The 16,116-nt window shown below is 41.9% G+C and overlaps 1 protein-coding gene across 1 annotated transcript in view; it reads left to right on the top strand.

Moving 5' to 3' along the window:
* Positions 1-7,146, top strand: part of ADCY5 (adenylate cyclase 5) — a 218,182-nt gene extending 211,036 nt beyond the window's left edge. The window contains 6 exon segments of the mRNA XM_010568815.1: positions 230-256; positions 1,116-1,248; positions 3,646-3,909; positions 4,238-4,442; positions 5,266-5,390; positions 6,882-7,146. Coding sequence (XP_010567117.1) covers positions 230-256; positions 1,116-1,248; positions 3,646-3,909; positions 4,238-4,442; positions 5,266-5,390; positions 6,882-7,010 — 883 coding nt within the window. The 3' untranslated portion in view covers positions 7,011-7,146.
* Positions 7,147-16,116: the final 8,970 nt, after the last annotated feature.

Here is a 16,116-nt window from a genome sequence, read left to right as displayed (position 1 = left end):
TTAACTACGTTGCACCATCACTCTGGATTTTTGAGTGTAGCTCAGACGACCTTTTTTCTCCTCCCCACCTCCCCGGCATCATGTTCTAGTGTTGTGCTTTAAAAGGGCTATAGCCCCACACAGTGTTAGAGGTGCCACATTGCAGAGGTGGTGGTGAATGATGGACAGGACGAGTGCTGGAGGGAGCCAAACACTCTACTAACCTTGTGTTTGTGGGTTTTTTTTTCAGCATGTCTGCAAATGCAACATCACCGTGGTGAGTCACTTTGGCATGAAATACTTTTATGGGGTTTTGTTGGTAGGCATTTTCTGTTCACAAAGTGCAAATTATCAGCATGTTGACTCACCAGCAGTGTCTGGTATTTGACTATGCATTGCTGTGAGCTGGTGCAACACAGTGCAAATGCCCTAAGTGGACTGGGTATTGCCCTTTTGTATGTATAGCTACTCAGAGCATCCTCTTTCCTGTGGGACTCATGTCAACTTGCTTTATAGAGCATCTCGTAGAGCTTACTTGTAATTTCAAGTCAAAGGTTTTATCAAAATAATAGTTTCATACTGTATAACTCTGGAATTCAGATTTAACAGTTTTTATTTGCTTGCTTGTCAGAAGGGATGGGAAGGTGTCTTAGTGCTCTTTTCAGCTTATAGAATACTTGCAAAACAAAGGTCATTAAGAAGTGACTAATTAGAGAAGCAGTAAGTGCAGAACAATTCCATACTTAAGAGGCTGGGGAAGCCAGTGCAGGAGACAGAATGAATACAGCCTGAAGAGCTGTCAGCTTTTCAGTTTTGCCAAGCATAATAGTGGCTGAGCATGTATGGCCATTCTGTAAAGAATGGCTTTTATATTGATGTTAACCCCTTTCAGGAAGTTGGATTAAATTTCCAATTTCAAAGAAGTCCTGCTTTAGAAACCAGGACCTATGAGCCACAGTCCTCAGCTTCTTGCAGATATTGTTTGTCCCTTTAGCAACACGTGCTTTGAGGGGAAAGAAAAAAAGCCTTTTCTTCAGAGATTGCTTAGCCTTAAAGGGGGAACTGCAGAGCGTGGCTAAGCTGTGTTCCTCCACGCTGAGACTAACTGGGAAATTCTGCTCTTTCGTTGGCTGTAGCTCTCCAGCAATGACACGAGTCGCACTGAAGATCGTGACCCCTGTCATCATTACCGTCTTTGTCCTGGCGCTGTACTTGCATGCCCAGCAAGTGGAATCCACTGCAAGGCTTGATTTCCTCTGGAAACTCCAGGTTAGCGGGTGTTTGCTGTGTTGGAGGGATACACATAGTCATTGGCATTAATATCAAACTACTGAGCTATTCACTATCAAGGAGTGTTGTAAAGTGCCTTTGCATTTAATCTGGATCTGGCACATAACTGGGCATACTAGTAATGCTTGGCTCTTCTTTGGAACTTTGCATATTCAGTGATTCTCATCCTGGTTATTTACTTTAACCCCTTGTTTCCTTGTAAATGCACTTTGGATGGTCCCTGCAGTAAAGGGTTATAGATCTGACGTTAATGAATTTGGGCAACTGAGCCTGTCACTGTTGCAGGAACCTGTAATATAACACGATTTGTAAATACAATAAGCTCATATTCACTGCTGGATTGTTTCCCAGAGTTCAGTGAGCTTTAGTTTGCTGTGTTCAGGGGTGTGAAAGATTCACATTTGCATTTTCATTCACTTTCCTGCTAAGCAGTGGGAACTGGCTTGATATCCAGCCTTCATTAGCCCCTAGGCAGCAGTATGGATAACCAACACACTACAGATAAAGCCACACTGTGCTCCTGTCCCTGGGTTCAGTGTTAATATTTTCACTACTTATGCCCACGAGTGATGTTGGGGTACCGTATGTGATTCTCAAGCAAGCAGGACAGGTCTCAGCTCTGCCCAGGACTTAGCTGGGGGACAGCAGTACTGCAGGTTCTGTATAGATTTTTTTTTACCTTCTGGATGGCAAGACATCATTCTAACAATAGGTCGTATCAGTGGTTTGAGTAGGAGGCAGTGAAGAAGCACCAATTAATTAAAGCTCCTTGGAAAGCAGATAAACATTGTTATCCTCATTTATAAATGGGAAAACAATGGAAGGGATGAGCCAACTTGCCTGTTCCAGGTCTGGGCTCAACTGGCCAAAGCATTTGCTTCCCCAGGCAGAGCCAAGTGTTTTCCTTGTTGTATCCAGACATACCACCTTCTAAAGGGTCCTTCCTTGTTTAACTTCATTTCCAGTTTCAAATGTCCCGTTTCAGAAACCAGCATCCACGAGCAAAGTTATAAATATTTTGCAAGTATTGCTTGTGCCTTTATCAGCACGTACTTAAGGGACATGGGGAGGTTATCCATTCTCCCCTCACAAAGTGAAGGCTGGAGAGAATGGCAGAGCTGTGTTCATCCACGCCAAGGCCCAAGTGTGCCAGGAAAGTCTTTCCTTTTTTTAGCTCCAGCGCTCCAGCAATGACAAAAGTCACTGAAAAAAAAAAGATTTGAAGAAGACCCACTTCAAAAGGCTGTACATTTTGCCCGGTGCCTCTGCTGAAGCAGAGGGTGCTGTACACAGGACAGCTCTTCAGGGCTCCCGTGAGCTGAACCGCTCTGTGCGACCCCTGTCTCAGCTGTGCCTTCCCCAGTGCTTGCCTGACCCTGTTTTTTCCTTTGCTCAGAAATATTCAAAATGGCAAAAAGTAAAACAAGGGGAGAAAATACTGCTGCCATCAGGTAATGGGGGAGAGAGAGGTGGTCAGTACACAGACCTCTGTACCTTTACCTACAAACCAGAAGCAATGAATTGAGGCAATGCTGGTACTGTGCAAGTCTGCAAAGAGAAATCAAATCTGTTTCTGAAGTCTGATTAATCTAGTGAACTCTAAATGCTTGTTTTATTTTAGTCACCTAGGCCTAGGTACATCCTAGGTGGCCTAGGTACATCCTAGGTATGTCCTTGCTGAAGCTCTGGTTCCATCTGAACATTAAAGCCAAACAGACACCCATTAGCGCAGAGACAAGACAACCCATTCTCCTCATGTTTCCCTTTGCCCAGACATTCCCCCACTACCATAGGAGACATGGGCTTTACAGACTGGTGAAAAGTCCTCTCCAGAGTGTCAGACTGACCTGTTTCATGGAATCCATGGTAACTACTTCACAACTATCATTGCACCTCAGCAAACCTTGTGGAAAAGAAGAGTCCTTTTATTTAGCTATGTGAGCATTTGAGGGGTGCAGGGAGAGGATTATAATTCAGTGCCACTCCTGCAGTCAGACTTTAGCAATGATGAGCTGGCTTTGTCCTCCTGAAACCTGCTGTGCTTGACTGGGAAAGCCAAATGTGTGTTTTTGTGGATAGTAGGATGGCAGTGGAGTTCCCCAAAAGGAACAGACCTTGTACAGGTTACCCAATTCAGGGCCCAGAAATATAACGACATTGGCTTTTGGTGTTATTCTGTGCCTGCTTTTACATACATATGTGCACACAAAGAGATAGACCATCTTCCACTGCATCTCTCTGGTTCTGCCCTCCTTTGCAGTTTCCCCCTTTCTTCTGTTTCTGTCCTCCCTGCAAGTTCATTTTCAGCTTTTTTCCCCCTCCTCAGAGCAGTTACCAAAACACTAAGCACATCACTGTCTCTCCCTCCTAAACTAGGCCACTGAAGAGAAAGAAGAAATGGAGGAGCTGCAGGCCTATAACAGACGCCTCCTCCACAACATTTTACCAAAGGACGTGGCAGCCCATTTCTTGGCTCAGGAGCGGCGAAATGATGAACTGTACTACCAGTCCTGTGAGTGTGTGGCTGTCATGTTCGCCTCCATAAGCAACTTCTCAGAGTTTTACGTGGAGCTGGAGGCCAACAATGAAGGGGTGGAGTGTCTGAGACTGCTCAACGAGATCATTGCCGATTTTGATGAAGTAAGTCGCAGAAAATCTGGGTAGACAGAATGAACCAAATCAGTAAGTTTAGTTAGGCTTTGTTCAGCTCCTGAAGGAAGGTGGCTTATTGAATCCTTGTGCCATATAAGTCTTTTTCATTCTTTTTTTTTTTCTTCGCATTAAAATCCCTTCTATTCCCTTGTTGCTCCTCCGAATATCTAATCCCCTTTCTTCCTATACTTTGAGTCAGGGAGGCTCTGTCTGCTACTTTGTAGTGCTTGTACCAAGGGAGGACATGTGGCAAGGACATTACCAGCACGTATGTGTTTGTCAAGGTTTATTCGTTTCTTTTGCTCTTGTGAAACAGATAATAAGTGAAGACCAATTTCGGCAGCTGGAGAAGATCAAGACCATCGGCAGTACATACATGGCTGCATCAGGCCTCAACGACTCCACTTACGACAAGGAAGGGAAGACACATATCAAAGCTCTGGCTGATTTTGCCATGAGGTTAATGGACCAAATGAAATACATTAATGAACATTCATTCAACAACTTCCAGATGAAAATAGGTAATGTCACTGTGTTTACAGGATTAAGTGTAAGTAGTGGTCATTCTGAGCTGGGGATTTTATGGAGTAAAAACCATAGATGTTACCTTAGCTGCACAGTGATGTTAATTGTCTTGTGCCTGGCGACCACTTTGGCCTGAAACACCAGAGCAGTTTTGTTAGGGTAGCAGCATTATTACTGAAGCTCCCTGGAGAATTAGGAGTAGTTGGGCAACTGACCTTGGCACGGAGAAGCTCTTACCACAGCACGGTCTCACATGGTGGTTGAGCTTGAGCTCATTTTGCCTGTGATGTGCTCTCTGCCCATACCCCCTGTGGTCCCCGGCTCTGCCATTCTTGGACATTAAATTGTCTTTAAAGTCAGGAACTAAAAAGAGACAAAAAAGGAGAAGGAGAAGAAATGTGAAGATGAAGTGTGATATTTGTTCCGGAAGGCTGCTGGGCTGCTGCGTCGCAGGCGCTCAGCATCGCAGCAGCTGTGTGCTGACTTCCAAGTAAGTAAGTAAGTAAGCGAGCTGTCTGCTTGGCAGCCGGATGGCAAATAAACCTTATCCTGTTATGTGGTACTGGAAGGTAGCTCTGGATTGAGCAGATCCAGCCCATGCTGCCAGTCTGACAGGCAAAATGGATCAAAGGAGCCAACTTTCCTTTAAAAGTTTTTTTCCCCACAGTTTGGCCATAGCTTTACCTGTCAGGGTAAAGCACAGCTAGAACCAATGAACCTCAGAATGTTTTTTATCGGCTGGAAGATAACTTGCCTCAGGCTTCATGTGGTTCACATGTGATGGATCTGAGCATTGTGGGATTTCTCCTCTCCTTCCAGGCCTCAATATTGGTCCGGTTGTAGCTGGGGTGATAGGAGCACGCAAACCCCAGTATGACATATGGGGCAACACGGTGAATGTAGCCAGCCGAATGGACAGTACAGGTGTGCCTGACAGGATTCAGGTAAGGAATTCACTGGAAGACTTACATTGCCACTGTGTCACATATGGGTTTTCAAACTTAATTAGAATTGGAATTTTGGTTTCATTTTATTCCTTTATGCCATACATTTATTTACACAGTACTGAAAGAAAAGCCAGCTGGGGAATGCTAGTGGTACCATCAAGCTTTGCCTTTTAATCTTGACCAACTTTGCAAACTTTGGTCAAAAACTTGCAGTTTAGTTCTGGGTGGAAGTGTTGAGTTGGAAGAGTTCCCTTCCCCAAGTGCCTCACTGGCACTGTGAGCACAGTCCTGCCGTGATGCTTACTTACTCGTGCTGCCGGCTTTGCTGTTCAGCTATGTGCAACTGTAGGTTGTTTTTTATTTTCCAAGGGCTCGATTCAGATACGTATTTCTGTAACTAACTCACTTCTCTGTTCACGATGCTGTATGTGTTGTGAGGCTAGCGTGGATCCAGGCATCAGCGGGATGGGGATATATAACTAGAGAAAGAGGACAGTGTAAGGGGTTAATGGAAACTGTCTTGTAATCAAACATCTCCTTGGCCTTCAGACAGTGACCTTTCCAGTAATTCAATTCCACTGTCCTGCTTTAGCTGATCCAATGTCCACAGTAACAGATTAACATTCCTTGGGAAAGTACTGAAGGGATATAAAAATAGTTAAGAGTAACTGATGTAAAACCCAAGAGGGGAAGCCATGCTGTTTCTTTCCAATTAAGCTGTCAGTTAACTGGATCAATATTTATCCAACACCCTTTAAACTTTCCTATGAGATGGCCTGTGCAATCTTCATCCTAGTTAAGCAAATCAGCACAGCAATGCTATAGCAATAGGAAGCCAGAAATGCAAATATTCAAAGCCACCTGAGGAAGGGTGAGAAAAAACATTGTAATAAATAAATATCTCAGGAAATCTGGTCTTTAAACTTATGCAGCACAAGTGATTATTTTTGAATGGCGTCTGCAGAGAGAATTTGGATGCTGGCTAGATTACTCCCATTTATTCAGTCTTTCTCATTGCCCACTACCTTCTCCTTCATAAAAACAAACCCCTGAATTACTCCTAAGTTGTACATCCACTATGTAATTTCGAAGTCATTTTTGAGGACCTTTTAAACATGCTTAACATGTTTTCCTACTACTACTCCAGTGATATAATGAATGCATCTGAGTAGACTGAACTGCCAGGTGCGTTTTTAAAAATGTGACTCATTTGTTTCTTTTTATCCTGTAACTGCCTTGAAAAATGTGGTCTTCCCCCACTTGTGTGCCGTGTGTGACTTCTGTAGTTTCTCAGTTCTGAAGGTTGTGCTTGTTCTGCAACTTGTGCCAACCTTTTAGTTAGTGATCGATATGCAAAAGTCGACTGAGTGACTTAGAAACAAAATTGTTGCTCCTACTTTGATTTTGTCCATGGATGATGCCAAAAGCAAATGAAGAGACTGTGCAGAAGGCATGACAAGCAGCTGCTAACTTTTATTTATTCTGCAGGTAACCACAGACATGTACCAGGTTTTAGCAGCTAACAACTATCAGCTGGAATATCGAGGGGTCATTAAGGTCAAAGGCAAAGGAGAAATGACCACCTACTTTCTAAATGAAGGGCCTCCAATTAGTTAGCACCGATTACAGCGTCACTCAAAGATGGAATTTGCATTACACAAGATTGTGAATTGGAGAAGGATCACTTTTTGGTAGCGAAGCTGAAAACGCAGCGCAGTTGAAATTTCACACCAAGACTCTAGAGCTGGTGTCAGCAAACTCTTTGGCCACCCATCATGAAAGGCAATCAAAAGAAACCACCTTGGAGTTGTTCCTGGCTGAGTGCTAAGTCGACCAAAGATGTGTACTACGGAGTTCACAGATAAGACATGAATTTGAAATTTTTTAAAAAGGCTGCTACCACAGGATGATGTAAGAAGCTATTTAAGTATTTATTGACGCAACACAACATTTACTTGGTTGAAGGAATGTATGATTCACTACAAAGCATTATTTTGGAATGGATTTGCACTCCCATAATGTTTCCATCCCATACTGCCAGCTATTTGAAGTGTACCACTGTGCTTTTATTAGCTGTTTTGAATGGGCTTTCAAAATTGACACCCACTGTTGCAGTACACAAAAAGGCCTTTTAGAAGGGCATCGGTAATGTTTTCGTGTGAAAGGACATTATAGCCCTGGCCCCCTCTTTTCCCTTCTTCTACATGGCTAAATGACTGCTCTTCTGAGTGGGGCTGGCACATCTGATGAAGGGGAAGATCAAGATAAAGGAAGATGGCTCTACAACCATATTTATTAAAAAGTCTTCTGTGCTCTTCTTTGGTATATATCAGTTTACATGGTTAAGACTAGATGTAAACAAGAGACACTTTGTGGGGGGGAACTCCCCTGAAATTTGTTGTGGGTTCTTTTGTATTTTTTATTTTGTAATATTGAAAACATGGAGATCTAACAGATATACCAAATTCTATATTTTGTAAATTATATATAAATTAGAAGGCAGGCTGTCCGCACCAAGGTGTGGTGGGAGGTGTATATAACCTGTAGACTTTTGTGTAATTTTTTTCTGCATAATACTCTCAACACAGACTTGGCAGTTTTCAGATTATCACTATACAATCAACCAACAACAAACAGGTGAGTTTCCAGGCTGAATCAGATGCATTTTAAAATGAAAATCCAGAAAAATCTACAACCCCAAAGAAGAGGAAAAAACAAAACGCGGTAGTCACACAGTTGTTCCATGCAGCATTGAAGCGGAGGGTGGCATCTTAACAAATGGAAACAGGACCTTTGAGTTTTAGCTACTGAGACGGTATCAGTTGAACATGTCAAAAAGAGCCCTGAGCAAATCTTCTAACTTACTGTAACAGGAGCTCTTATGAGAAAAAAAAAAAAAGCTCATTTGAACTTTTTGTTTCAAAGTCATTTTTCATAGATGGTCTTAATAGAATCCTGCTGATATGAGAGTTGTCTGATATTGTAACTGCCATTTGACATTACAAGGAACTATGTACTGCAGCATCAAGTTGACTTTCCTGTAGTAGGCACTTATTTAAACTGAGTCACAGATTTTCAATTTTCGGGAATTAGGTGATCTTCAAAAAAGTTATGGTGGCAAGTGAGTATATGAGGTGGTTGACCTTAAAATACAGTGCCATTGATATTGTGTTGGACATCTTTATCACTAGTGGGGGTTTTATGAATAGTTCACTGTTCTCATTTATGTACCTTTTTTAACTATTAAAGAAAAATCCCTTGATATTTTATTAAAAAAAAGAGTTTTAAAAAAAAAAGCTATATTTTTTATATTCTATGAGGGGAGAGTTTTGATATTGAATTTGGCTAGCACTAAAAATGACTCCAATCTTTTGACATTTAATAAAGTTCTTTTCCACTCTTCTCAGGGCAGAATTATTGTAGTACTAACAGCTTAATGATTGCACTATGGTGGTGGTGATTTATTTTTTTCCTACTCTACAACAAGAATAAGTGAAAATCCATGGGCCTGTCTTAATTACTTTGCTGTATTGCTAAGCATAACCTGAGCATTAAGCCATTTAAATGTGAGCTTAAATGGCATTGCCTCTTTCCTTCTCCCTTCCACTAGGAAACATCTCTGAAAAGTATAGTATATTGACTTCTGTAAAACTGCCAAGTCTGCCCTTGTACTATACTTTTGCTCCTTTACATCTTTTCAGGTTTGCAAAATACTTCAGTTGCATCACGCTGTTATGCCTTTCTCCCCCACCTCCACCTTCCATCCCTTTTACTCCCTCACTGAGTTTCATTACCTTCATGCCATACACTCGGTTTTAGGTTTGCTTTCTGCTTTACGAAAGTCTGCAGTCTTCTTAACTTTTGATTCATCTTATGAAGTTGTGTTGTCAATGAAATTTCAAGTCCCCAGTATCTCTAGCTGTGATTGTTGACAGTGTGTCATGATCATTTCAAGGGGTATTCACACACTCTTTACTCTGGATCTTGCAAAAATGGATACAGTTATGATTTCCCATGGAAATTGAAATCTATTTAAGTAATTTAACTATATTAAACACTGTTTCACTGGTAAAGTGTCTCTGTTTTATTTTAGCTGCATCTGGCTAGTGAAGAGATCAGGCATAAGTTGTGTAGGAGATAGCTGATTTTGCACACAGAAACATCCCATTCTTGACTAGCGATGGATGGACAGCCGTTTGGACCACACTGGTGCTACGCAGTACCCAGCTACAGAGCCTCAGGGCCTTGCTTGCACAACGAACGTCCCCTGGGTCCCTCTTGTGCACCCACTTGCCTTGGAACGTTGGTCTCAGGATAGCTGACAAAGTCTCATTGTGGCACTATGGTTAAATACATTGGTATAACTGAATAGTTTGAAAAATAATTTTTTTTCCGTCCTATTTAAAAATAAATCTGTGTATTTTAAAAAGTACATCACCTTTGCCAAAGAATTCCCCAGGTACCTCAGTACTTGTCCTCTCAAGGACACCTGGAAGGAGGCAGCAGGGCTGGCCACTGCAACATTTTCAGTCTTCATAGGTAAAAGTAGATGCTACACCTAACTACACCAATTAACAGAAGCCTGAGTATAACTGAGAAACAAAAAGCTCCAGCTTTAAACTGACTTTTTTAGTTCAGGAGACATTACATGGCAACAAAAAACTGAATGACTTACAATCTGTTATTTGTTAGGAGGGATTTTGTAAGTAAGTATACTGAGAACATAGCTGCATTAAGAAAAAAAAACACGAAGTACTTAAAATATCAGTCTTTAAGAGAGATGGTGATTTAATACGCTAGATGTTCTCCTGCATAATCATACAAACAGCAATTCAGGCCATTATCTGATGTAGGCGGTTTTTTAAACTATCTGGAGATGGGTATTCCCAAGGGGAGGAAAACCAGTAGCCTCCAGTGCTGTGCCCTCTCATTTAAATTGCTGTACACACTGGCTGGCTGAACTATTTTCCCTAAATGCATCTTTTTCCCATGTAGAAAGCATTTTGATGAATTTTAAGGTGTTTAGCCACTTCTCCCCAGTACAAAGCTGGCTACATCAAATATCTGCCTGCAGATAATAAAATGATATCTTTGGGACGCACCAAATTTCTTACATGTGTGTTCTGCACTGCTAGTATCCCTGGCCTTGCTGTCTGCGTGTTACACAACATACATGGACAAACATCTGGCCAAAAACTATGCCCAGAAGCAAATCTTTTCATTCTGTTAACCTTCCCAACTGCTCCTCAGGGCACTATCACTTCTAGTTTGAGCTTTGGGGGCTGGCAGAGAGAGAGAGCTTGGGCTGCAGCCTGAAAAAGGGCAGTTCAGCTGTTTTAAGCTGAAAAACTCCATTTCCATTCTCTTGACCCTCTGTGTCACAGCCATTTCAATTGAAAGAGCCAGAAGCACCTGGTGGCGGGTGGGCAGGACTGAGAACATTGAATTTCAGGCAGAATAGGGGACAGCAGCAGCAACATTTTCCTGCCATCTGGCAGCCAGGTAGCTTACTGTAAAAAGCAGGGTTGTATTTTTTAATTCCTGTCCCTGAGCACCTCACAGTGCCCACCTCTGCCCCGGCACTTTGCTTGCAGCGCTGGCGACGAGGCCGCACTGGTGGTGCCAGCCCTGTGCCCCGTGGCTCCCGCTGAAAGCCGGTGCAGAGAACAGCGGGTAAGCCGGCGGTGGGCCCTGGGTGGGAATCACAGCAGTGATGCGGCATGGCGAGAGCCCAGCATTGACAAGCTCACAGAGGCAGGGCTGGTGCAGCACAACGCTTGTGCCATTTCAATAAGAAGCTTCACAGGAGAACAGCTAGAGAGAGCAAGCTTCCCATTGTAAGCAGCTGGGCCCAGAGATCTTGTCTTTAAACAGAATTTCAGATAACTATTGCCATCTACTGGAAATAGACTTGTGTAACCACTGCTGCTGAGCAGTCCCACACGATCAGGCTGAGAGAGACACAAAACCCCCCCTTCCATCATCACAACCTAAAGGCAGCCACTCCTTCCAAATTAACTGATTATACACAAACTATCGACTGCGACTTAGAGATAAGCAAAAAATAAGCATCCCAGGCTCTGTGTGTCATCATTCAACCCCCCTCCACCACCCTGGCAGCACAGCAGTCAGTGGTGCAACAAGACCAGACCCTACCCTACATGCCTCCTTGCTACGAGGGTGCCCTTGAAAGGCTCCAGCGGAGGCCACCCCACCTAACGGCAAACTTCTTGCACAGTGCAGCCCAAGTTCCAACAGGAGCCATAAAACGCCTGTTCTGTGGCAGCCAAACCTGGCACTGTGAACCTTGAGTCCCACCAAAGCCAGGATGAAGTCGTTACCAGCAACCCTGCTTCAATGGCTTCAATTCCTTCCTTCACTGAGGGCGTAAGAGCCAAGAATCTCACCACTCAGGTATGCTTGGTGCTCTCCTATCCTTCAGGTGACTGTTGCCATTCAGTCTGAAATGAAATACAGGTTAATGGACATCCTACCTCTCCCTTTCACCTGCTCAGCAAGGAGCACAGCAGACCACCGCAGCACAGCCATGTCCAGGGGACAGGGAGAGAACACTGAAGAAAGAGAGCCCCAGAGTGCCGTCTTGATGCTACACACCTCCTGCTAGCACTCACCTGAAGTTGAGAGATGCAGTTTGTGTCCTGAAAAGGGCAGGACAAAGAGAGATTAAGAGCCTGCTTGGAATTATTTAATGTCACATTTCATGTTGAAAGCAGGCACCACAACTCCTGACTAGGTCAGCCCAGGAACACCCAGCTGACAAAGTCCTTCTCTCTTGCCCTCTCTTCTCATGGCATTTCCACAGCAGCTTCAGTACAAGAGATGGAGCACATTCTCATTTGCTTTCAAGCTTTGCATGGTGCTTGACAACTAGAGAGTGTCCTTAAGCTCTGCTCAGTACACAGGTTAGTGGGCTGATCCTACAGTGTCACTCATATGTTCCTAGTGCAAGCTGAGCTGGATGCCCAGGCCAGAGCTTTGCATACCATACCTGAGCCAGGTACCCATGTAGTGCCTATACGGCCCCTACTAATCGTACCTTAAACCTTCTGAACGTGTACTTGTCATCTACCTGTCTCAGGAGGCTTTGCCTCTGAGGAAGAAAGAAACATTATCGAGGACAACAAAACTCCACAAATGCTCTAAGAGGTCTGAACAACTTTGGATAGCTCTATAATAAAGTCAGGATAGCAAATGGGGGTGAACCAATTGACAAAAGTGCTCCGTAAAGTTCATTAGCAAACAATTTGATCAATAAAACCGATGAACCACAATTTTGTTAAGTAAAAGAAGCTGGTACAGATGCTGTGAGACCATTTGGCCTCACCAAAATAAACGGTACCTGGAATATCTGACCAGCTATGACTGGAACTGCACAAGCAGACGGATGCTCCAGGGTTCCTCAGACTCTTTGACCACCTAGACTCTTGTCAACACAGCGCTGCAACTGCCATTGAAGCAGACTCCCTACTGCTACCCTTCTCATCAATTACCTCCGACCAGGGAAAAACCCCTCTTGTAATACATCCCTTTATAGTAACACCATGCAGAAAGCATGGATTTTTGCAAGCCATAACACCTATCTAGAATGCTATTTATTCTGACAAAAAGCTGTTTCAAAATACCGTGTTTAGTGTTTGCAAATGTTAATGGGCTTCTTTCTTCAATACAAACCATGAAAGCAAAAAACAATCATACCATAGTACTTGCAGTGGAAATGGGGAATGAAAGGCAGGAGGCTGAAAGGTAATATCCCTAAACAGATGTTCCTCAGTCCTTTGATAAACAGACTATCAACATATTAAAGAATCCACAGTGAATGTTAAGTAAGCACAATGTCTGCAAAGGAAACCAGTTTCCATCCTCATCTAGTTCTCTGCTAGCTTTGATACAGCTAAACATCAGTCCAAGTAACACACACATAGATGCCCTCGTAGAAGGCTGCATTCTTTTCTACACCTCTCTCCCCTTCTCTTTCTCTAGATACGTATCTTATACGTGTGTGTCAGTCTTCCATGAAGCAGTGCGAAAGGGAGAAGGGGTCTACACGTTTTCCAGAATCTGAAAAGTTACTTCCTAGCAAAATCTGCCAATTCACAAATGAAACAAGTTCTTACCCCCAGCTATTGGCCCAGACACTGAATACAAGAGAGCAGACCACTATGAAAAACCTCAGATACTAAAGAAACATACACAAGGAAGAATGTGATCAAATCTCTAGAAGCTCTAGAATAAATAAATAAAGAATAAATCTCGAATAAATAATCTAGAATAATAAATAATAATAAATAATCTAGAATAAATAATCTAGAATAATCTAGAATAAATCTCTAGAATAGGGGACTCTGAGGTAAACAAACCTCAAACAGCATTATATATACCTTATGAAGTCAGGCAAACTTTTGGCCATCCCTTCCTGAAAGTGAATGTAAATAGTGACACCTTATTCCGACCTTAAAGAGGACTTACTTTATAAATACAGCATGAAGTGGGCTCTGCTTCTACTAAAACCCACAGACAAATCAAGCAACTACAAATGGCTTTGTGCAATTCAAACTAAAATAATGCATGTTGTTCAAAAGAGTAGTCATCTTTTGTAAGTTCAGAAGTCTAATAACTCAAGTGTCTGGTAAATCAGCAGGGAAGCACCTACTATTTCTCTGAATGCTGAGTTTGTATAAGCAAATGGGAAATCCTGGGAATTTACAGTAAATTTTCACCTCCAACTTGGCCTGGTGTATCTTGTTTCTCATCTCACATAAAATTTCAGCAAGTTCTAATATTATAGTCAAACTAAAGTAATATGTTCGAAAGCCATGTTTTGGCACCTAGTAATATCAGGTAATGAAGAACAGTCATGCTCATTAACTTTTCATTGTGAAATGGGATTTTTATCAGTGCCATAAAAACAAGCAAGCAAAACCCCCAGTCTTCTATTACACTGACGGTTGCATTTGTTCATTATACCTGCTAATCAACAATTAGTTTAATGCCAGCATAACTGGAATGGAATAATGGCTCCAGATGCTATGACAAAGGAAATTTTCATTCCTTACAAATGCATCTTTAGGAACAGCAGGAAGGGAAGGTGTCTCAGAGAAAACAAGATTCTCTGCCAACACATACGCTGAAGAAATGATGCAACAGAAAATTCTTTATGCGCACAACAGCCCGAGTTAAAAACTAAGCAGTACTTCAGGCATTCATAATAGCCTCCCTACCTATCAATGGAGGTGCAGTGAAAAGATACGTATAAGGACTCTTCTAGACTTTATACACAAGATGAAACCTGTTTTTATACGTAAAACATGAATAGCTATATTTTTCAATCATTGACTTAAAATGGTAAAGGACTGCTTTTCACCTTCTCTGGTATCCAGAGTTCAGAAAGGTACACTGAATACTAATACAAGCAAACTTCTCGGTGCTAAACAAAGGCTGTTTGCTGTTCTTCTGGATTTTTAAAATATTCATGGTGTAAACATTTCCTAAAATTCTTGTATGTTTCAATTCACTCCTCTTTATCTTTCCTCCATCTTCTGGATTCCCAAAACAAAAGCAGACCATGTTCACGAATTCATTCTTCTCTGTCTCAAAGCAGGGAGGGAAGAGAAATAACTGCAAAGCACATCACCTCCAACACCAGTCTTTTGAGGCTGCACACCAAGGTATCTTCAAGGTCTTGATCTCAGACATCAGGCAGACACACATTACGAAGAATATAATAAGTGTTGCTCCTGTTCACTTTGGATTATAATTTCATTCTCTAATTCTTTTTGGTTGTATCATGCATCATTTTCTTGACTAGTACAACCTATTTAAAAAGAAAAGAATATATCTAGCTCCTTTCTTCTTGGTCATAATCTGACACTAAATAATTTACTGAAACACATAAACATTCTGGTATGAAGTGCCCAAAGAAATTTGCCAGGAGCAACACTTCATAGCACAGCAAAGCTCTGCCAATACCCAAATCCAACAACACAAGCAGCATGGCAACCTCCCCGCCATTAAAGCTTGCTTTTTTTCTTTTTTTTTTCCTTTTTTTTTTTCCTTTTTTTTCAGCATATCAGTGAACCCCTACATTATTCCAGGTCATATATTAAAAAAAAAAAAAAAACAAAAACCTATCTACTTGTACATTATGAAACATCGTAAATAACTGTCATGTAATTGTAAAAAAACCGGTGTAACTGATGATGGTACTATATGGTTGCCATTCTAAGTGTTTGGGGTTTGCTAGTTGATTCACCAACTTCAGGAGTATACACCGGTTCTCTCAAACACAAGTCTAGATCAAGGAGATTCTATCCCAGCACAAAAACATCCAACACATAAGCCACAAGAATAAACAAAATCCCTGGTCTTTTCTTGTTTAAGCTAATCAGACTGATTCATTATTTTCCTGTCACCAGTTTTTTATCTCAGGTTTGAGCTAATTATTCATCCATTTCTAAAAGTATATAAAAAGAACAATAGTCCAACAAGTACAAGTCACCCTATTTACTCACCAATTCATTTCCTTTCAACCTTTCCAGAGTTCAAACACAGGAAGCGTGCAAAAATCCTGGGTTAAGTGGCAGAACTTTTTGAATAATTACTAAAAAGAAACCCTGTCCACACAGATCACTTTCAAAGGATAATTAAAAGGAAATCATAAATGACAAAATGTTAAAGTATTTATAGCACTAGACAGAGGGCCACA

The sequence above is a fragment of the Haliaeetus leucocephalus genome, unplaced genomic scaffold (genome assembly GCF_000737465.1).
Source record: "Haliaeetus leucocephalus isolate CR32 unplaced genomic scaffold, Haliaeetus_leucocephalus-4.0 Scaffold1, whole genome shotgun sequence".
NCBI classification, from domain to species: Eukaryota; Metazoa; Chordata; class Aves; order Accipitriformes; family Accipitridae; genus Haliaeetus; species Haliaeetus leucocephalus.
This window is presented reverse-complemented; position numbering and strand designations above follow the sequence as displayed.